Genomic DNA, 23,007 nt, shown 5'->3' on the forward strand with positions numbered 1-23,007 from the left:
CAAATAGTGTTTCAATTTTGGCCCCAAATTTATTTTCCAAATCTTTTGAGATATATATATATATAAAGAGACAGAGAGAGGTTTCTTTTGTTAGAGTTAAAATCCAATCGGATGAGATTCAAATGATATTCACATTGATGTTTCTGAAATCAATAATGTGACTTCACTATAAAAGTATTGGGTAGTTGAATTATCAATATTATAAAATTGTATAGAAACTAACTTATAGTATGTGAATTGCCTATTGAGACAACTCAGCAAATTAGTAATTAGTCATTGTCCCATCAGTTGACAATATATGAGGGTTATTTTTTTATATAAATAAATTACAATCACATTGGAAAAAATTATAATTTTAGCCCATAATTATAATGAATGATAATCTTAGTTCTATGTTAATTCAATTTGGCAAATTAACTATAATAAATGTCCTTATCTTTGACCAAGTTTATGTGAAAAAAGGGTTTTCCTCACATAAAACAAATAACTGTGATGAAAAAAATGAAAAAAAGTTTATATCCTCACATTCAATAACATATATTATCATGAAATTATTCATCCTCATTTTTTTTAAAAAATTAAACCACTCGGGCGTGGAGAGCTTTTCGGAGTCCCCATCCCTTCTTTATTAAAGAAAGGGAGCCAAATTTACAACTGAGAGTATTAACTCCCTAATATTATCTAGAAAGCCATAAATAAATAAGACTACTCTCTTACAATTAGTGATCAGGAAAGCATACAAGGAGTATTATTCCCTTACAATCAATAGTCAAAAAAGCATACTTTAGGAGTACTATTCTCTTACAAAAAAAAAGAAGTTCTAAATAAAAGACAAAAGTTAGTCACACTATTACGAAGTAATTGCTTCATTGCGCCAAAAGAATAATCCGCGTCGCTAAGGTCACTAAATGTATGTTATCACCTGCAACAAAATGCCGGACAAAATTTTCCAAGCAAAACATATGTAGGAGGGCGCCTCCTGGATATAGTTTAGGTAATGTATGGAGATGCAACATGGGAATGGGAGGAGCATTCAGAATCTGTAAAAATTGTAGCAATATTACCAGCACATGAATAGGGGAATTTTGCCCTTCCTATGAGTCGACAAAATATACAGATAGCAATATAGAAGTTATCTATCAAAATCGCCTTCAGTTGGGATTACAGACAATATCAACATGTATTGCAGAGATAACATAGAAATAGGAGAGCATCTCCCCAAGAATAAGCGCATCACATAATAAGTACCAATAAGTTTCAGCAGAGTAAATCAGTGAAATTATAGGTATTAACATGTTAGATTCTGACGTATGGGAGAGAACTCTTATCCAGACAGATAATACCTTTGACTTCACCTTATAGTTGCTCGTTACTTAGGAGTTGAAGGTCGTTAGCAACGCAGGCTTGGTTGGCAAAAAAATCGGCTGCTTGATGACCTACTCTGAAGATGTGTGAGATTTTGGTTTCCATTTGCTTTTGGATGGGTTTGATTTTTTTAATGATGAGTTGTTGGTCCCATGACCCTTGCTGAGGCTTGGAGAGGATATTTATAATGTTAAGAGCATCAACTTCATTCCAAACTCTGTTGTAGCCCATACCTAAACAAATCTGAAGGCCTCTCCGGAGAGCTTTAAGTTCTGCTTGTCAGTTAGTAGTAATGCCAATTGGTTCAAGAAAGGCAAAAAGGACCCTCCCCTTACCAGCTCCCGAGGGCCCTAGATTTCCGTTGGTGGCACCGTCTGTTTTAAGCTTAATCCATCCAGCTTGAGGTTTTTTCCATTGAACAAGCCAAGAGTTGTTCCTCAGTTTCTCGATGGGGATAGGAATTTTAAGGGAGAAAGCAACAGTTGTGTCTCCTCTCCAATGCTCAGCTTTCAAGAGCCTAGCTCTTTGATAGTGGTAGGGGATTTTTATAGCCAAGTTCAAGTTACGGGAGAGAGTATCATCCTATGATTTGGTCCATGGCTGGACCTCTCTCTCTTCATTTCCGAATGTCGGAAAAATAATATACCCTTGACTATTATGATATGTCCATCATTTTATCAAACTAAGTTTATGGTTAATTTGTTTTTGTTTCTATCTTTATTTTAATTTTCAGTATTTTTAATAAGATGAAAATGTTTTATTTATTTTTGTGCGAGAATAAAAATATATTTGAATTGTATGTTTCCAAACCTAGGCTTATAGGTGTGAGAAATGAGGATTTGATTGGATTTGATTTATTTATATAGGTGTTTTATAGATATTGTATTTTAAATATATAGTATAATGTTAATTTTATTTCTTAAAAACTCATTTTTTACTAGATAATGAAGAGATTTTAGAAGAGTGGTTCGAAAAGTATGTTTTCAGTAGATTAAACTGTAAATTTTCATTAAAAATATTTTTTCAATGGAATTGGACTAAACAAACTAGTTTTAGAATCTAAATAATGTAAAAGTGAAAATTGACTTTTGGAAATAAAATCAAATGCACCATAATCTTTTATCGTCTAATACTGTTTAGAATATAATTAAAATATAGGAGAGTTTAATTATAATTCAAGATATCTTAATAAACCTCCAAATCTTCATATATTTATTTTCAATAAGTAACCACTACACATAATACTTACGTGCATATAATGAAAACTATCGTAACCTCCCTTTACATAATTGAAAAATTTTATTGACTGATTCCATGATAATGTGGAAATTATAGGAAAATTCTTACCCCAATCAGATTTGGTCGAACCAAAGCAATCAAAGAGAAAGTGTGATATACTTGATCTATGATTCGTTACTTTTTCAAAATTGTACTTCAATCGCACAATAAGTGTATTGCACTTGTTATATGATTGGTTTGGGTTTGGTCCAATCAGGTTCGGACTAAAATTTCTTAAAATTTTATTACCAAGTCATTATCCTTTTGACAAGCAAACCAATTAGCTTCGTTGGAGTTTTGTGGTGAATTATATCATCCAAATGAACGAAGTGGAAGCCTACTTAACCTGACAGTTTCATTGAATCACAAACTACACGTACATGAACATATACACAATCAAAACATAAGAACCATGTCCAAATTCCAGCTGCTGATACAGCAACAAATGAATAATATCATATTATTTTATCCTTTTCTGTTCCGAGCTCTTGTATCTTTATTCTTGTTCTGGGCTATTGCTAAATGTTCTGCAAACCTGCTGGAGACAAGAAATTACCCCCATCACCACCGAAGCTACCGGTACTAGGAAATCTCCTCCAGTTAGGCTCATTAACTCACCGCAATCTACAATCCTTGGCCAAAAAACATGGGCCCCTCATGCTTCTCCATTTCGGCAACGTGCCTACTCGTATTGTCTCGTCGGCAGATGCAGCCGGAGAAATCATGAAAACTCATGACCTCATCTTTGCAGACAGGCCTGAATCGAGAGTAAGCAGGCAGCTTCTTTACAACTTTAAGGATGTATCCATTTCCCTGTATGGCGAGTACTGGAGGCAGTTGAAGAGCATTTGTGTGCTCCAACTTCTCAGTAACAAAAGGGTTCGATCTTTCCATTCAATCAGGGAAGAAGAAACAGCCTTCTGGTGAATAAGATCCGGAAATCTTCATTTCCAGTGAATTTGAATGAGATGTTTGCGGAGCTCACTAATGATGTCATTTGTAGATCTGCTTTTGGCCGGAAGTATAGCAAAGGCGAAAACGGCAAGAAGCTTCTTTCCCTCTTGACAGAATTCCTTGAGCTCGAACTATTAGTATAGGACATTTCATTCCAGGAATGTCCTGGATCAATTGTGTTAATGGTTTTGATGCAAGAGTGGATAAGGTTTCAGAAGAACTGGATGAATTCTTGGAGGGAGTGATCAGAGAGCGCATGGAATGTCCAGAGGAGGACAAAAATGGAGCGAATGTTGTTGACATTTTGCTTGATATTTACCAAAGTAATTCTGCTGGCGTCTCCATTGACAGAGATAGCATCAAAGCAATAATTTTGGTAAGAGGAAGGTGTTGAGCAATTGAGCGGAAGAAGAAAGCAAATTGTAAAGTGTAAATGCCATTATCAGAATGAATGAAGTTCAGTCTCTCAATTGAATAGTGCAACTTACAGCTTCTTAAATACATAGAGAAGAAGATGATGAACAGAAAAATATAACAACCTGCAACTAATTGAACTAATTGGTTGTACACATCAGCTCCATGTGGGCATACTAGTCAGCAACCTAACTAATAGAAGTGTAAAAAGAAAAAACCAAGAAAAACGTAATACAGAAATGCGCGTCTTCAAGCTTTGGCTCTATGTACAGAAACAGCAGCAATAGAGTTCCCCTTCTTCATCCCACGCCTACTTTGGTTTGATTTTCATCATGTTTCTGTCCAATACTTCCAACACCCCCCCCCCCACAAGTTGGACTTGGTTCAACGGCTTTGTACGCCTTTGTCCCGAAGGATAGCCTATGAACACACACTTAGAAGCACGTTGATCAAATTTAGAGAGATGAGGTTCAGGCTTAATGGCAAAGCATAAGCACCCAATAGTGCGTAGATGTGAATAAGAAGGTGGCCTATTATGGCGAGCTTCATTTAGACTTTTCCATCCTAAAACCGCTGTAGGAAATCTATTGATTAGGTATGTGGCTCCTAGGATAGCATCACCCCAAAATTTTTGAGGAAAGGAAGCTTGATACATGATGGATCGGGCAATTTCAAGAAGAGACCTATGCTTACGCTCCACAACCCCATTCTGTTGTGGAGTGTAAGCACAACTTCGTTGGTGGATTATTCCAGAAGTTTGAAGGAAGTGTTGGAAAGAGGAGCTAAGAAACTCACTCTCATTATCTGTGCGAACAATTTGTATCATCTTACAAAATTGAGTGGACACAATTTTGCAGGAATTTTGGAACATTTCCAATGCTTGGTTTTTTTATTTCATGAAGTAGGTCCAGGTTGTCCTAGTTAAGTCATCTGCAATTGTTAGAAAATAATGACATCCAGTGATGGTAGCTTCTTTATAAGGTCCCCAGATATCAAGGTGTACAAGGGAAAAAGCAGAAGTAGTTTGTATTTTACTGGAATCAAAAGGCAACTTATGCATTTTGGCAAGTGGACAAACTTCACAAGGTTTCAGTGGACAATCCAATTGAGGCAATTCTGTAATATATTTTATTGAGTTATTGGACAAATGTCCAAGTCGATGATGCCATAGAGTAAATTGATTCATTTTGGCAGTACAAGAATGTGAGCTACAATCAGATTTCAAAGGTACAACTGTGCACTCAAGAATGTAAAGATTTCGTTTCAAATGAGCTGTGGCAAGGACTTTATTAGTCTCCAGGTCCTGCACAGTACAAGTAGAGGTTAGAAATTTGAACTGAATAGGTGAGGAAACACATAGCTGCCTAACTGAGAGCAGATTAACAGAAAACGCAGGTATGTGAAGAACATGAGTGACTTTGATATGAGGAGTGAGCTGTATAGAACCTATATGAGTGACTATTTGAGAGTGACCATTAGGGAGGTGAATGGTTAAAATATCAGAGAACTGGCCATAAGAACAGAATAAACGAGCATCTGCACAAATGTGATTAGTGGCTCCACTATCTATAATCCAAGAACTAGAAATTAAGGAAGCTGAATTAGCACAACTACCTGCAAAGTTGTCGAGTTGTGCAAAATTAATTTGAAGGGGATCTGATGGTATCTCTTCAAGAATAAGCTTCTTCATCTCCTGCCTTATGAGCTCAGTGATATTTGAACAATTTCCTTCAACTGACTTCTTACCAGAATCATCAGACACCATACCACTGTATCCTCTTCCTTTTCCCATGACCTTATTCCTCCGTTCTACCATTTCCTTATACCAGTCTGGTGTGCCGTGTAATTCGAAGCACGAATCCTTCATGTGCCCTGGCTTTTGGTAGTAATCACATATCATTTGTCGCTTATCAACCACTGGTTTCTTCTTGTAAGTCTACCCTTTAATCTGGAATGCAGCACCACTATTCGTTTCCATGCTGCCTAAGCTCATTTGCATTTGTTTCTCCATCCTAATGAGCATAGAGTAAGCCTTGGTAACTGTAGGCAAAGGTTCTAGCAAAAGAATCTGACTGCGTGTTTGTTCATACATAGAATTAAGGCCAACCAAAAACTGTATTAATTGATTCGAAGTCACCATATCAGCCATGGCTTTGTTAATTCCGCAGGTGCAATTTGTGCATATACATTTTGGCATAGGTGCCAAACACATAAGCTCATCCCATAAACGTTTCAATTTTGTGTAATATTCAGTTACAGACATGTTACCTTGTGTTACCTGCCCAATTTCTCTCTACAGTTGGTAGATTAATGGACTATTACTCTCACCATAGCGAGGTTCTAACTCGATCCATAACTCTCGTAACGAACCAACATACATAAAAGATTCTGCCAATTCTTTTATCATGCAATTAAGAATCCAGGTTGTGACCATGGAATCAATACGATTCCACCTCCTGAATTCCTCTGTATTAGTTGGAGGACGAACAGTTGTTCCGTCAATGAAATCAACCTTCATTTTAGCAGTGAGAGCTCTCTTAACTGCTCTACTCCAGGCAAAATTATTACTGCCAGTGAGCAGAGCTGACACCATCACCATTCCTAGGTGATCCGACGACTGTAACTGCATAAACTCTGGATCTGGAATGCCTCGCAATGTGGCATCATTTCCATGAGGATTACTGTACTCTGTCGTCGCCATGGCAGAGATGAAAAATCAAAAATAACAGATGGAGATATCAAGAGACCTTCACATGGAAGGCTCTGATACCATGTTGAGCAATTGAGCGAAAGAAGAAAGCAAATTGCAAAGTGTAAATGCCATTATCAGAATGAATGAAGTTCAGTCTCTCAATTGAACAGTGCAACTTATAGCTTCTTAAATACAAAGCGAAGAAGATGATGAACAGAAAAATATAACAACCTGCAACTAATTAAACTAATTGGTTGTACACATCAGCTCCATGTGGGCATACTGGTCAGTAACTTAACTAATAGAAGTGTAAAAAGAAAAAACCAAGAAAAACGTAATACACAAATGCGCGTCTTCAAGATTTGGCTCTATGTACAGAAAGAGCAGCAACAGAGTTCCCCTTCTTCATCCCACGCCTACTTTGGTTTGATTTTCATCATGTTTCTATCCAATACTTCCAACAGAAGGTGTTACGTACCTATCAGTCTGGACTTTTTATGCACGTAATTAACTTTTCTAGAGTTTTCGTATTTGTATATTTTAAGAGAATGGTTTACAAACGTATATGTGTATGTGGATTGAATTGCAAAATAAAAGACCAAATTGAAGACAGAAGATCTAGACCAATGAGTTTCATTACAAACTTTCCATTTCCAATATTTTAAATCTTGTTAACCCGTCTTCTTTATTGTTGTTGTCTACTCTGCAGGACGTGTTTGCCGGAGGAATTGAAACCACGTCCATTGTTCTAGAATGGGCGATGACAGAGCTCTTACAACACCCTTCTATCATGAAAAAATCGCAAACTGAAGTAAGAGATTGTTAAAGACAAAAAAAGATATAACCGAGAATGATCTGGAAAAAATGCAGTATCTAAAAGCAGTGATCAAGGAAACTCTTCGTTACCGCACTCCAATCCCGTTGCTAGTGCCCCGAGTAGCAAGGAAAGATGTTAAAATTGGGGTACGATATTTCAGCCGGAACAATGGTGATAACTAATGCTTGGGCCATCGATAAGGACCTTGTCTCTTGGGATGAACCTGACAGGTTTTTAAATTCTTCGATAGACTTTAAGGGCCTAGATTTCGAGTTCATTCCATTCGAAGCTGGAAGAAGGGGCTGTCTAGGGATCTCGTTTGCCATGGCTACTAAAGAGTTTGTCTTATCAAATCTTGTCCAGAAATTCGACTAGAAATTGCCTGATGAATTGAAAGAATTGGACATGAAGGAGCGCCCTGGAGTTACAATTCATAGAGATGTTCCTCTTCTTGTAGCTGGCACTCAGTACCATCCTTAGTACAATGGGGTGGAAATAGAAATTTGGGGTGGAAATGGAAATTTGTGTACGAAAGCATCCTGTAGATTGTCTGTAAAACTATTACTTAGGTGATAAAAGTATGGAAAATTCTAGCCCGGATCTGATCGGCCAAACTTGAACTAATTATATGACACGTGTAATACTCTTGTCTTGTGATTGGTGTACAATTCAGAAAAAATGACCAATCAAATAGCAAGTGTGACTCACTTGCTTTATGATTGGTTTGGCCAAATTTGATTCGGATAAGAATTTTTCAAAAAGTCTACATCCCTAGCAAGATTCTGGACAACTCGATTATCGCCACACTTTATAAAATGCTTAAAACAGCCTAAAGTTCAAAGTAATATTGTATCTTTAGTTAAAGATCCAAGAAAGGGGAAAAATGTATCTGCCCCCAATGTAGTATAGAAAATTACGAGATCAAAAATATAATTTTGTCTTTTTGTCATGAAAACTAACTCGTAGTTATGAATACCTCGAAAACAATATATTGACATCAAAGTTTTTCAAATAAATTACCATCAAAAGTTCAAATATATAAATTGATTAATAATTGCATTTCAAATTAAAATACATATTATATTGGATTACTACAAAATAGTTGTCACTATAAACACTTAACTAATTAACAACTACTTAGTGACAACAAAAATATTGGACTACAAAAATAGTTGTCACTATATTCATCAGTGTTTGAAAAATTCATCAGTAATGAGTCCCAAAAATTAAAGTCCTTATTTAACTATTACAAAGGGGGTATGGGTTTCAAACCCTTATACAGACAAATAATATTACAGATTGGGGAATAACCAAATAGAAGCAGTAAAAAATAAAAATGAAACAGAACGTGTTTGGCTTAGGATGCCAAATTCGGCACAGGGAAGTCTGATAGGATCGCATTTTGTGCTTATTTTATATGATATTTTGACCTATTCTGTGACCAAAATGCTCCTAATTAAATATTATTTTGCAGCATTAGGACAAATGAAATGAAAAATGAAGAAAAGAACCAAAATGAAAATTCAGACAATACTCAAACTCGATTTTTGGCAAGACTTTGGAGTTGCTTGGATTAATTTTATGCTTTCTACTTTTATTCATATTGGTATTTGTGTTGTTCACTGTGTTTTTATTACAAATAATCTGATTTATGAATGATATGTACCATTATTCATTGTCAAGAATATTTGCGTAGCCAATTAAACTTGTAAATCCGTAATTATTTGTTTAGTTCAATAATAACTAGTGGTAATATAGCATAATTGATTATGTAGAAGTACTCGATTATGTTGTGGAAAATGCACAATCTAACTTAAATAAATCATCGTAGGTATTTGTTGGTTAGAATTGGAACTTTCTAGTTCTTAATGCTATCGGTAAATTAAATTTTGAGAACGTTTCCAAAGTTGTTTACTGACTAGAGAGTTAGTCAACGAACGTTCTTTGACTATCCACAAGGTAAGGAAAGGTGAGGTCGTTAGGTCGTACCAATGGCCATAACTAATTTATCTATCATGAAGAATTGTTATCTTTGCATCTATGATCGACCGTGGAATTAAGCATGATCCTGTCTTTAACTGGAATACTCTTATCTTATATTTACCTCTTCTACTTTTATTACCTCTTTAGTTTAATTTAGTTTTTATTTTTATTCTTCTTCACAATCATAAACCCCCTAACTATTCTTATTTTTGAAAGAATCAATTTAAAACCAATCCATGTGGATTCGACCATACTCACACTTCTAAAAAAGTGTTCGTATGAACTATTTTTGGTGAATTTGACACCAATTAAAGTTGTCATCAAGGCCGGCAACCTCTCACGGTTGCAAAAATCCAAAACACCCCACCAAGGGACAGTCCACTAAGGGCCACTCATAACCACTCAGACTTTTCACTCAAGAAATTAGTTCATGAAGAACCTTTTTAATCGGAAGCAAGAGAAGAGAAGAGGGTGAGTTAATTTCTAATTCGGGTTATTATCATCAGAAAGCCACCGGAATATTTATAGAAAAAAATATTGAAGACAGATAGAGAGAAGAATGACAGAGGAGGAAACCGAGAAGAGGGAGAGAGAAAAGTGAAAGACATGAGGAGACGGAGAAATATGGTTAGGGTTTTTCATTTGCAGAAGAAGATGATATAAGTATAATAGAAACCAGGTCCGGTGAGTGGGTCGAGTGGTTGAAGTGGACTGGGCCAAAGAATGGGCCAGAGAGGTGGAGTGGGTTGGGCCAAGTTGAGAGGTTTAGGCATTTTTGGGTTGGGCTTACCAAATGGGTCATGAGCCATATTTTATAACATTCTTCAACTTGAATCAGAACTCAAAAGAGGGACCAAGTCTAAAATCGGATCTGGCTTCATCATCGCCATTTGTCAAGGATGGCCTTGGATAGTACCTGCAAAACAGATAGAGAAACTTGTACATATAGGTTCGAAAGTGCAAAGAATACTGAAGATTTTTAATTATCCTAAGTTCAAGATTCTGAGGTAAGTTTTAGTTAAAAATTAAAAAGTAGACAAAAAAATCCCCATGTTTTTTCAAAATAATGCACATTCTCCCCTTCCATTTGTTGTCATTAACTACATTACTTTTTTTACTGAATTACTCATAATACTCTTATTATGATAGTTATTGATCTTTAATAGTTAAAAATGAACGGCCCAAATTTTAAGTAATTTAAACAAATTTTATATATATATATATATTTATACATATAATATTATATATATATATAATGGGCGTATTTACTTATTAACCTATACTAATTACTTTTCACATTTATTATTTACTCCCATTAAATACTTTTCATATTATTTAAATTATTCATAATAATTTTTTTCTATATTATATTCATAATATAATACACTTACTGGATAAAAAATTTCCTTCCGATATAACACAAAATGATCGGTTAATTCATGAAAATTGAAAGGATTTGATATATTGAGAAATTAATATATTGTGATATTGAAATAGGTTAGATAAACAAAATTAATTAAATACATTGTGATGTAAAACAAATATTTTAAAAAGTAAAATAGATTAAAAGATAAATAAAAATTAATCCAATCACTTATCCTTTGAGTTTTTTGTTTTTGTAGTTAGATAGACTAAAACATTTAAAAATATCCCAATAATATAACACGAAATGACTAAAGAAGTTCATGAAAATCGAAGAGTTAATGCATTAAGAAATTTCCTAACATAGATATAAATAAGAATTAATTAAATCTCTTATCATATTAAAATAGTTTAGATAATAAATAAAAAATAATTAAATGAATTGTTATGTAAAACAAAAAGTAAATAAATATGTACACAGTATAATGATAATTTTGTTCAAATGTTTATTCTGAAAAGGTAATTTATGCATTAATTAGTTTAGGGCGTAATGTGATATAAGGTATAGTTTTAAGGGGTAAATTGCTTGTAACCCAAAACATTGATTTATAGTCATTGCAGAAGATTTGAGGAAAGAAGCCAGAAAAGAAGAAACAACCCTAATTAAATTCTGATTCTTTTCTACCCACATTCAATTGTTATTCGGAAAATATCCAATTCACTGTAGATTCTGCACCTGAACTTGCTTTGCTTGGTAAACTATTAACTCCCAGGAATGCATGCATCACTTTCGAATTTTGTATCGTATAAAACAATGCAGCAAGTTTCAACTCCCAGTCCAAGGCAAGAATCTTCATGCCCATGTTATCAAATCTGGTTTAGACCTTCAGGCACCCATTTATCCCAACACACTCCTGGATATGTATGGCAAATGCGGCCATCTGAAGGACGCCGTCCAATTGTTCGACGAAATGCCGGAAAGAGACTTGGCCTCGTGGGCATCAATTTTCACTGCGTATAACCAAGCCGAGCTCCACAAATGCACGCTCTCTTTGTTTTCTAGTATGCTGTCTAGAGATGGTCTTCAACCGGATCATTTTATCTTTGCGAGTCTCATCAATGCTTGCGCTAGTTTGGCTGCATTCAGACTTGGTCTACAACTGCACGCTCAGTTTGTTGTGTCATTGTTTTCGGATGACGATGTTGTTAAATCGTCCCTAGTTGATTTTTACGCAAAATGTGGATTTCCTGATAGAGCTCGTAGAGTATTTGACTCGATTGTGTCGAAGAATGTGGTTTCTTGGACTAGCTTGATATATGGATATGCGAGGATGGGAAGAAAAGATGAAGCTTTTGAACTTTTACGGGTTATGCCTTGCAAAAGTTTGTACTCTTGGACAGCTCTGATATCAGGCTTTGTGCAGGGTGGGCATTGTGTTGACTCGTTTAGGCTTTTTAGTGAATTAAGGAGAGGAGGAGTAGATATTGAGGGACCATTTGTTCTTTCAAGTTTAATTGTTGGTTCAGCTAGTTTAGCCATGTTGGAGATGGGAAAGCAAGTTCATCGATTAGTCATGGGTCTTGGGTATGAGTGTAGCTTGTATGTTAGCAATGCATTGATTGATATGTATGCCAAATGCAGTGATGTACTATCTGCAGAGAAGATTTTCCGTAATATGACGAAGAGAGATGTTGTTTCTTGGACCTCTATTATAGTGGGGATGGCACAGCACGGCCGAGCTGATGAAGCATTGTCTTTGTATAATGAGATGACTTTGGCTGGTCTCAAACCAAATGAAGTGACATTTACTGGGCTAATTTATGCTTGTAGTCATGTTGGGTTAGTCAACAAAGGTAGGCAGCTTTTTAAGTCTATGGTTGTGGACTATGGATTAACGCCATCTCTTCAGCACTACACATGCTTAGTTGATCTTTATAGTCGATCAGGACACCTTGAAGAGGCTGAGAAAGTACTTTATTCTATGCCATTCAAGCCAGATGAAGCTGCGTGGGCTGCTTTATTAAGTGCTTGTATTCAAGCTGGGAAAAATAAAACAGGGGTTCGAATCGCAGATCATTTGCTCCAAATAGGACCAGAAGACCCATCAACATGTATTCTGATGTCTAACATTTTTGCTCGTGCTACTATGTGGGAGAGTGTGTCTACAGTGAGAAAAATGATGGCGGCAATGGAATTGAAAAAGAAACCTGGATACAGTTGCGTCGACTTAGGAAAGGAAAACCAAGTCTTCTATGCTGGGGAGACAATGCATCCTATGAAGGATGAGATTTTTGGTCTGCTAAAGGAGTTGGACGCAGAGATGAGGAAAAGAGGTTATGTACCTGACACTTCTTTGGTTTTGCATGACATGGAACTGCAAGAGAAGGAAAGACAGCTCTTTTGGCATAGTGAGAGATTGGCTGTTGCTTATGGGCTACTTAAATCTGCTCCTGGGACGTCTATACGGATACTCAAGAATCTGCGTATTTGTGGTGATTGTCACACTGTTATAAAGTTCATTTGCAGCATTGTCGGCAGAGAAATTGTTGTTAGAGATGCCAACAGATTCCATCATTTTAAGGATGGTGTGTGCTCTTGCCGGGACTTTTGGTAATCATGCAGCTTTCAGACGGTGATAACGTAAGTGTTCTATACACATGGACCTTCCTTTGTTTAAATATGACCCACTTATCTGTGAGTTGATTATTTGTCATTTGCAAGGTATTTAGGCAATATTGAGCTTATTACACACACTGGACGTAATTCACCAAATCATGGGAATTAAGCCATGCCAGTCATTGGACCTTCATTGTGTTGATGTTAAGTTACATAACACAGCATAGCACACTGTTCAGTATTTTCACAGGTTAACTTGAATCTTTTTTCGTTTAATAATAAAAACGTAACATATGCGAGTAAAAATTTACAAGAAAAGATAATGACTCAAATTAATATTTAAATCTAAACATAATATCATGGTCTTAAAATTTAAATTTGAAATATATTTTGGTCTATGGTCAAAAGTGCCTTTAGCTTACTTTTTCTTTTTCTTTTAATTTTATTTGAATGAATATTACACTGCATGGCTCTAATTATATAATAAAACAACTTTGAAGCGGGCAATCGTAAGTGCTTGTAATTTGAATTAACCTCAAGGGAGGTTTATGTAATTTATGGTGAAAGACAAACAAGTCATTCTATCGAGCCCTTAGGATTTTTTTAATAGTCCGCGTCAGGGAGGTAAATATAATTTTTTTAAATTTAAAAATATTTACATGTAATTAAATTAAACCTCAAGTAAAGACGTAGTAATTATCCCTTTCTATAATCAAGGAGAATTGTCCGGGCATTTTTTACTCTGAAGTGTTTTAAAGGTGGTACCTAAATCAAGAAGAAGAAAAAAAAGCCAAAAAAACCATTTTGTTGAAACAAAGTTGTAAAATCGTTGTTTCAATCGACAAAATTTTTCAATAACGCAATTTTGTAGTTTTCAGCCACGCTTTTCCCATTGCTGATTCGTAGCTGGAATTCGTTTTGAATCCTATCAGAAACCATTTGTAAATCCATCTCCCTGTTCCAACAAACTAAGACAAAAGCCGTCTCTGAAGTCGTCTTTAGTCTGTCTTTATATTCTTGAGTTTTCCAAAGATAATCCATCTCTAAGACCGTCTCAAATTTGTGAATATCTATATCCATACTATATACAAAAGTATAAATCCACAAGTGTTTTTCCCCATTGTAAAGACAATTACACCCTTACTTAAGTGCTCTTTTTAATAATAAATAAAAAATTAATTATAAAAAAATAAAATTATATTAAAACTATTTAGAGAATGAATACTATATCCAACTAAAAGAAAAAATAATATTTCAATTCAATTACTTTGCTAGAAACTTTTAATTTACGATGTCGCATTAAAATTTAAAATAAATAACACAAGAATAATATGCAAAATACTAATCTAAACTTATATCTATCTATAAATATATATATATATATATGATAATGAATAAATATCAAAGTTTAATTGCGAATAACAATTATCAATTTTATTAATTAAATTAGAAATGTTGTTGAAAATTTTAAAGAGTGACTTTTGACTAATTTATTTTATTTTAATATTAATAGATAAAAAACTACCGTGCCCCCAAAACATTGAGTTAAAGAAGCCTATAAACAGTAATATATATAATAAATACCTATATTTAAAATCTTATAAAGTAGTAAATGCAATTGACATAATTATAGGCCCTCATAAGAAAAATAGAACTATTTCGATACTATAAAAGGGTTAAGTCAATTTAAATCAATTTTTTATTAAAAATAACAAAAAAAAATAGTATAACATCATCAACAAATTTAAATGAATATAATTATATAATTATATTTCCATATTAAGTAAATTAATAAATTTTGATAATCAACATAGTAACAATAACTAGAAATAAAAGACGATAAATAAATAAACTAAGGATAATATATTTTTTCAGGAATAAATTTTAAAAATAACTAAAAAAATTTCACCTCGAACTGCAGTCTTAATGCAATTGACAGCTTATTGCACACAATATATTTGTAGAAGTTGTGCCAATGATGAATGGATCTGATAACTAAGACCTGCCTTAACATAGTTCTTGAGATTTCATTCAACAGTTCATCCCTCCTGCACCCTTCCTTGTACTTTTACTTGTCAAGAAAAGCAAATGGAATCATCTGAGCACCAAAACCATGCAAGATTACGAGTTTGCTGTTGTTGATGAATGGCATGAAATTACCATCTGTGCATGTCAAGGAACTACTTCAGGAACAAGGCAATCCAAACGCGTTTCTACGTTAGAAAATATGCTACGAGGTTCAAGTTCACAAGATAAACTAGGAGACGTGTAGTAAAATAGAAAAACGGCTGATCCTATTACACAAACATACCAAGCCCTTTGTCCCACTAGGTAACGCTGCTGGTGGATTTTTACAAGCTCCTATATTCGACTATAGTAAAATAGATGATTAATAACTAAACGAATATTGAATAACTACAACGTTTTGGTTTCCGAAGTATGCATTCCAAATGGCTGGTATGCCACATTATGAAACAATAGTAGTACCTATTTGCTGGAATTTCCTGTTAAATATGTAACAATCATCCTAAATATATAATTGTTCTAAAATTATAACAATTAAAGTAGTTAGAAAATTACCTTTATTCTCTCCGAAAGCCAATCTTTAGTTGCTTTTGGCACTTTTTATGCCATCTTGGCCATGCCTCTCCAGAAATGAGCTTAATATCATTTGTGAGATGCCCTCCATCATCAATTTCAATAAATCTAATTAACGAAATAATTTAAAAATATTAATAAATGCAATTTTTATTATTTATCAATATATCCAATACCAACACAATGGATTTTTCGTTTACCTACTATAAATCAGAGTCACCTTTACCCTTTGATTAGGAACCTTCATCGACTTTGTGAAGTAACTGTTGTTATCTATGCACCGCCACATTCAACCACGATCAGTCTTCATGATTTCTGCATTTTCTAATAATTTTAGACAAATTTATTTGGCTAGAATTTCAATAAAAGATTAATAAACTTGAAATTCTTTAAAAGAAAGGACATGGTGAGAATCTATTCACCGGCTTATGGAATAAGTTCAGATTCTAAGTACGTCCATTTTTCATTAGAAATCAACAATAAAGGAGAATGACAAAACGTTTCAATTTATATCCCATCTACATTAACTATCGTGTAAAACAAATGGAGTATTTAGGAGAAATGAGAAAAGGACATGATGGAATAAATATACACTAGTTCACATACATTCAGCATTTATAGTGTAATATCATCTATGTCTATAACCATCCATCAATCATCAAAACTTGAAATCATTATAGATATTAACATCATGCCTATAATTTACTAGTTCCACATCTAACAATACTATATTATTCAACATTGTTTAAACAAAATACCAACTTGTTTACATACATTTCTTAGAGCAACAACAAATGCCAAAAGTAGTCCTTGCATTCTCTTAAGTGCAACCTAAAACCTCAAAGATAATGACTTATAAGTTAATTTTTAACATTGTCTAAATAAAATGCCAACTTATGTACATACCTGAATAAGGCCTTAGTGAACATACAAACAATCTCACACACACAAGTCAGGCCGTGTTTATTGTGATTTTGACTTCTTTTCACATTTTTTCAACTTGTTCATCACCGTATGTTATTAAACTGAATTTTGACAAAATTCTTGACTATTCTCCTTAGACACTAACCAAGAACTATAAGGCAGTCAATAACGTAGTTATGCAGTAGACTAGATATCAGCCATTGCTGCAAATACATAAACTTTAAGTTGATTCAATTCCACACAGACAACCATAAATATTATTCAGAATACAAAGCAGAAATGCTCCATCACTAAAATAGCTAAGAACATCTAAAGGTAGAGTGTCATACATCTATTTTGTCTTTCTGCCCCCTCCAGTTTCCAAAATGTTATATCAGCTTTCAACAACTGAGCCTGCTGTTCTTGGTGTTATTTAAATTACATATGCAGTTTCGAAGAGAATGGATCACAAAATCCAAGTATCGTGACTATAGAGTGGATATAGGAACTGAACTCAGTGACGCATAAAGTACTTATCTTCAACAACTTCGGTTTCATGCTTAATCAATTCTATTAACATACTATCAGGGAGTCAGGACATGAGTCCGACAAACAACGAAAACCTTTACCATCTCATAACATGATGGATAATACAATAATATGGAAGAAAAGACAGTAGCTGTACAACATAAACAGTTAAGCTGAGACATCCTGAGGTACCTCCATCCAGTGAACAGCTTCAGCAAAGAAAGTACAGGCATACATCTGGCATCAACCTATTGTGTGACTTATCAACAAGGAGAAATAAGATTCATAATCAAAGCATATTTTTCTATACCAGGGTTTGGCAAAAACTACCTTGGATTGAAGAAATAGAATAAAACAGTTCTTGCTGACTTTTTAAATCACTGATCTGCAAACTAAGGTAAAAAAAAGAATTAACAGGCGAAACTTCAAAGTATGACATTTTCAACAATAAATTATGATAAGAAAGAAAAGAGATTCAAGTGCCTACTCCTACACTAAGGTGAAATGTATATAATGAAGAAAAACCTCCTGGGACAAAAGGAATCTAGAAAAATATTGTCCCCTTTCTGAGACTGGTGAATTCATTTGTATATTATGTTATAGTGTAACATCAATACTGCAGCATATATATTGCCGTAAGCCAAGAAAGTGCAAAACAAGGTAGAATATCAAAAGTAAGATTTCTTGCTTTCTGATCTATTAGGAGCAATTTTCCATTTTGAATTTGATCCATAGGCTATTCATGCAACAAAGCTCCAATTACATGCTAGTTAAATGAAATAGGTCTCTGTACCAAGATGGAAACTCCAAAGCTATAGTTCCATTAAATGGGTCCATATTTCTATATCAAGGACATGTTCAGCAAATTCCTTTGACCTTCTTTTGTAGTCTTTAATTAGCTCAACCGCTTGCATTAAATCATATAAGATTGAAGGAGAAGAAGTACAAAAGTGAATCGTCTTTCCTCTCAAATTTTTATTCTCTATCCACAGAAGCATCTTATATTTGGAGTTTTCACAAATCCAAGCCATCTAAAGAATTTGCATTGCCCGTCGAAACTAAGCCTATTATTGATTACCATAACTGTGAGTATTCTACCAAATTTTGTGTTAAGAATGTGTAAGAAAACACAATGTACTACTGTGCTTGACATATTGACAGAGAAAACATACATTGTCGCAGGAAATTATGACACCATTGGAGCACTTTGGGAAAGATCCAAGTGCCACCTTCTAAATGCCAAGAAACTTATATTAGATGTATATTAGAAAACAACAATTACCTTTAGCAGATGGAAGCTCTTTGCCAGAAGACGGTATTTAAACCGTTCCTCTTTCTCATTGCCAGTACACAAGAAACCACACAACACCCCACACACACAGGTGGATGTTGTGAGCAATCAACACTGATCCTTTCTCATTTGTGTAGGACAAGTTATGTCCGACTTTTTTCCACAGACTTCTCCAGAAGAAACTGAGCTTTGCAACACTGTGTCTTCACATGCTCAACACTTCCACTAGGTGGCAAATCTTCATAATGTCTATATCTTTTCATGTGGACTAAAAGGCTGAAGAAAGCTTTGCTGTACTATCAGCAACATTCATTCCAAGTCTTGAGCTTCAGAACTCATGCTTGAAGAAGCTTCAGCAGAATTAGTTTCTTTAAGGAAGGGATTGAAACCTGTGTCCGCATCCTCATCCTCTTCGTCATGCAGATTCTTGTAGCCGTTACCATCTGCGTGTTTCAGAAATTAATTTAGGTGGAGAGAGATTCTCTTTCTGAATTGAAAATGCATGGGGAGAAAAATGCTCTCATAATGCACCAGTTTAGAAACAGAGATGAGGAAACCATATTCAAATACCCTTCTGTGCCAATATCAATCCATTATCAGAATGCATATCCATCTTTTTTTCGTGGTCCACCATTGTTACAACTCTTCTCAATTTCCCTAAACCAAAAGATCTGGTAAGATAAAAAAGAAAAGGTGCCATGGAACATAGCTACAATACACAATTGTCAGGAAATTGCCTCTAGTTCTTGGAATGTCATAAAAATCATCACATGGTGTTTAGTTATTCTGAATCATAAAAACTTTCACCATGTTTTCAAGAATACAGGAAGTGAATATGCTACAATTAAATTAATACTTGATGATGAAAAAATTACAATTACAGGATGGAATTTAAAAATACAACAGGTAGACGGGAATTGAGATATACCATGTGTGTTTTGCAAAAGCATTTTTCCTTTTCGTTTCTTCCCTGAATCAGACCCATAGCTTGCCTAATCAAAACCACTGGCAGCAGTAAGTCTTGTGGTATAGTGTTAAGCAGATCTGCTCACAGCCCACTTCGAAACAGTACACTAGGTGAACTCGTCATGTTTTCAATGTACTTTCACAGGGACGTATTCCCCTATTTTTCATTTCATTTAGTAGCTGCCGGGCACTGTCAACATATCCAAGTTTTTGGCACCCACGAATAAGGACTGAGTAGGTTATCTGATCAGGACAGATAGTATTCTTATTCATTTCATCTACCAGCATGTTGGCCATATCCATGCGATTAACCTTGCAAAATCCATCAATCAGGCATGTATAAGTAACGACTGAAGGTACAATGTCACTCTGTACCATCTCCTGGAACAGTGCCCATGCCTTCTTCATATCTTTGCTCCGACAAAATCCAGCTATCATTGAGGTGTAAGAGATTTTATCGGGATCCAGGCCCTTAGAAATCATTTCTTTGAACAGATTATATGCCTCTTTCACCCTTCCTTCGGTGGATAACACATTAATAAGAATTGTGAATGTGACTGAATCAGGACAAATCCCAACCTTCAACATTTTTGTGTATAACATCAAAGCTTTCCTTGGATTTGCCTGTTTAGCGAAGCCATTGATGAGGGTGCTATATATCACAACACTAGGGAATGTATTACATTTAAGCATTACTGGAATAAGCTCAAGTGCCTTATCTGATTTGGATTCTTTGCACAGCCTGTTGATAACTGCGCTATAGGTAAACATGTTTGGGGAAATGCCCAAGTCCCTCATTTCATCAATAAGTCGCAAGGCTTCCTTTACCTGTCCTTCCTTGCAATATCCAGATATCACATGATTGCAGGTAACAGGACAGGGCAGAAATCCAGCTTCCCTCATATTATTGAAAAACTTCAAAGCTTTTTCCAAGGAACCAATTTTACAGAATCCTAGGATCAAACTCTTATAACTCACAGGATTAGGTGCCAAACTATTGTTGAGCATTTCCTCTAAGAGCTTATTAGCCGAATTCATGTCACCCTTAAGACAAAATCCAGTAATTAAAATGTTGTAAGCATGCTGGTCATATTCATACCCAGAAGCCCCAACCTTCTTGAACCAATCCAATGAGATCTCCATCAATCCACTTCTACAGAGACCTTTTAAAATCGAGCTATGGGTGACGAGCGATGGAATTATGTTATTGTTTCCCATCTCTTCAAACAAACTAAGACCTTTCTCAACATCTCCACATCTGCAAAAACCCTCAATCAGAATGCTATAACTATATACATCTGCTGCAATTCCACCATTCTTCATCTCATTAAAAACTTGCATACCCTTGTCTGGTTCACCTCTATCTGCAAAGCCATGAATAACTGCATTATAGCAGTAACAGTTGAGTGGCCGACCGTTACGTTTCAGCTCTTGAATAAGGTCCCAAGCATGCTCAATAAGTCCCACTTTGCACAGTCCAAGAATGTAAACACCATACGTTACAATGGATGGACTAATTCCAATAGTCTCCATTTCCTCCAGAATGTTAGTTGCTTCCTCAATATCTACTGTACCTTGGCCGTGATGCCCACTACAGTAAAAGTTCATCATAATCGTATAGGTGTATAAACTAGGATATGGTCCATAGTTCTTCATTTCTTTGAATAGAGTCAGAAGGGAGTCCGTCTCATTAGCTTCTGCCAAGCATTTAAGCAAGAAATTGCATGAGCGAATACCCGGTTGAAACCCAATTCTCCTAGCCTGTTCAAATGCATCAATAGCATTCTCAAGCATGTTATTCGAAGCAAAAACTTTGATGAGTACATTAACAAGGAAAGTCGAGCCTTTTGCATCACCAGGAGAATCCAATAAAGGATACAACAGACCAAACAAATTGAGCTGGGCCTTCTGATAATAACAAACAATCTCCCTCAGCAACGCATACACTTCCATTTGCATCTCAGCACATGCATATACATACACAAACATCTTAAAGCCCATGAGCGATTGATCAAACCCATACTTCTGCACAGCTATTGGAAAACAAACTTTTCTGGTAACATTCCAATTTAAAGACTTCACCACTCTAACAACGGCGGAAAACAACTCAATAGTCTTAACTTCATGAACATTCTCCCTTAAAACATTACTTTCACTATCTGAGTTGCTTTCACAATTTGAAGTGGAATAATCAGAGTCGTACAACAATGGAGCTGCAGACACACGACTGTACATATTGTATAAAAACAGGCTATCCCTTACATTCACCCACCTTCTAAAGAAACCCAACCTATGGAATGTCCCAAATTTTGGAGACAACGAATTTCTTGGCAAAAAGCAGGCACCCATAAAAGAAAAATTCAATCTTTATGTTTCCCAGGTCTTCAAAACCACTCACCCCCAGCTTTTCATCCATAGCATGGAAGGCAGCTAAGAATTGCTTGAGACGGCGGCGTCTGACGGCTGTGTTCGAAGCACAACAAATGGAGGGAAAAATACTTCGCGGATTAAGAGAAAAGAAAGAGAGAGGTGCAAACGCCCTTCTGCACGGCTCATTCCTCACTTCTTGCCGGTTTTTTCAGCTGGGCCTGGGAATTATTATGTCAAGGGCTTCATGTTTTTGCTGGAACAAATCCCTTGGCTCCAAAGCTAAACACCCTGCACCCGATAATTCTTGAAGTGGGAAAGGTGAGTTTGGGCTGGATGAAAATGAAGGCTCTTTTGGGATCAACCTTAATTTGTGTATAATTTTCACTTATACTTAATGAAAATAAATTAATAAATTCTACAAAAATTTAATGTTTTAATGATGTAATTTTCAAGCTACGCACTTCTAAATACCCTAACATGGGGTTTGTTGATGATAGAGCTTAGCAAATAAACTAAAATAACTTGCATTTTCTTTCTAGAAATTCCTCTAATATTTACTCCAATTAATGAAAATAAATTAATAAAATCAAAAATTCCTAAAAAGGTAGAACATTAAAGATGTATTTTTCAAGCTACGCACATCAACATATTCCCAACATGGTATATATTGAAGGTAGTGCAGAACAAATAAACTAAAAAAACCTCGTCTTTTTTTTTTTTCAAATCCGCGTATATTTACTCCTCTTAGAGAAAATAATTAAAAAGCATTAAAAAGGTAATTTTCAAGCTAGGCACACCAACACGCCACCAGTTTCGAATGTGCTGAAAGTAGTGTTGAACGAATAGACTATAAAAATTTTGTATGTTTT

General features: G+C 35.1%; 2 protein-coding genes, 1 long non-coding RNA gene and 1 pseudogene across 5 annotated transcripts; 2 read left to right on the top strand and 2 right to left on the bottom strand.

The window, feature by feature from the left end:
* Positions 3,056–8,000, top strand: LOC105157479 (annotated as a pseudogene).
* On the top strand, positions 11,449–13,727 carry LOC105157301 (pentatricopeptide repeat-containing protein At4g14050, mitochondrial). The gene has a single exon (XM_011073680.2). The coding sequence runs from the start codon at positions 11,645–11,647 to the stop codon at positions 13,478–13,480; it is 1,836 nt and encodes a 611-aa protein (XP_011071982.1). The 5' UTR covers positions 11,449–11,644; the 3' UTR covers positions 13,481–13,727.
* Positions 15,324–17,838, bottom strand: LOC110011236. Of its 2 annotated transcripts, none has more exons than XR_002286719.1 (4): positions 17,704–17,838; positions 16,281–16,395; positions 16,063–16,188; positions 15,324–15,645 (listed from the first exon to the last, which is right to left on the bottom strand). It is a non-coding gene; the product is annotated as an uncharacterized LOC110011236 (long non-coding RNA). The 2 variants fall into 2 exon arrangements; XR_002286720.1 differs by lacking the exon at positions 17,704–17,838 and adding an exon at positions 17,334–17,694.
* LOC105157302 (pentatricopeptide repeat-containing protein At1g63130, mitochondrial) lies at positions 18,794–22,487 on the bottom strand. 2 transcript variants are annotated; one of them, XM_020692382.1, is made up of 3 exons: positions 19,731–22,487; positions 19,373–19,459; positions 18,794–19,245 (listed from the first exon to the last, which is right to left on the bottom strand). In XM_020692382.1, the coding sequence occupies exon 1, from the start codon at positions 22,115–22,117 to the stop codon at positions 19,889–19,891; it is 2,229 nt and encodes a 742-aa protein (XP_020548041.1). In that variant the 5' UTR covers positions 22,118–22,487; the 3' UTR covers positions 18,794–19,245; positions 19,373–19,459; positions 19,731–19,888. The 2 variants fall into 2 exon arrangements, with proteins under 2 accessions (XP_020548041.1, XP_020548042.1); XM_020692383.1 differs by lacking the exon at positions 19,373–19,459.

This window comes from Sesamum indicum, linkage group LG3 (assembly GCF_000512975.1).
Source record: "Sesamum indicum cultivar Zhongzhi No. 13 linkage group LG3, S_indicum_v1.0, whole genome shotgun sequence".
In the NCBI taxonomy this organism is placed as follows: domain Eukaryota; kingdom Viridiplantae; phylum Streptophyta; class Magnoliopsida; order Lamiales; family Pedaliaceae; genus Sesamum; species Sesamum indicum.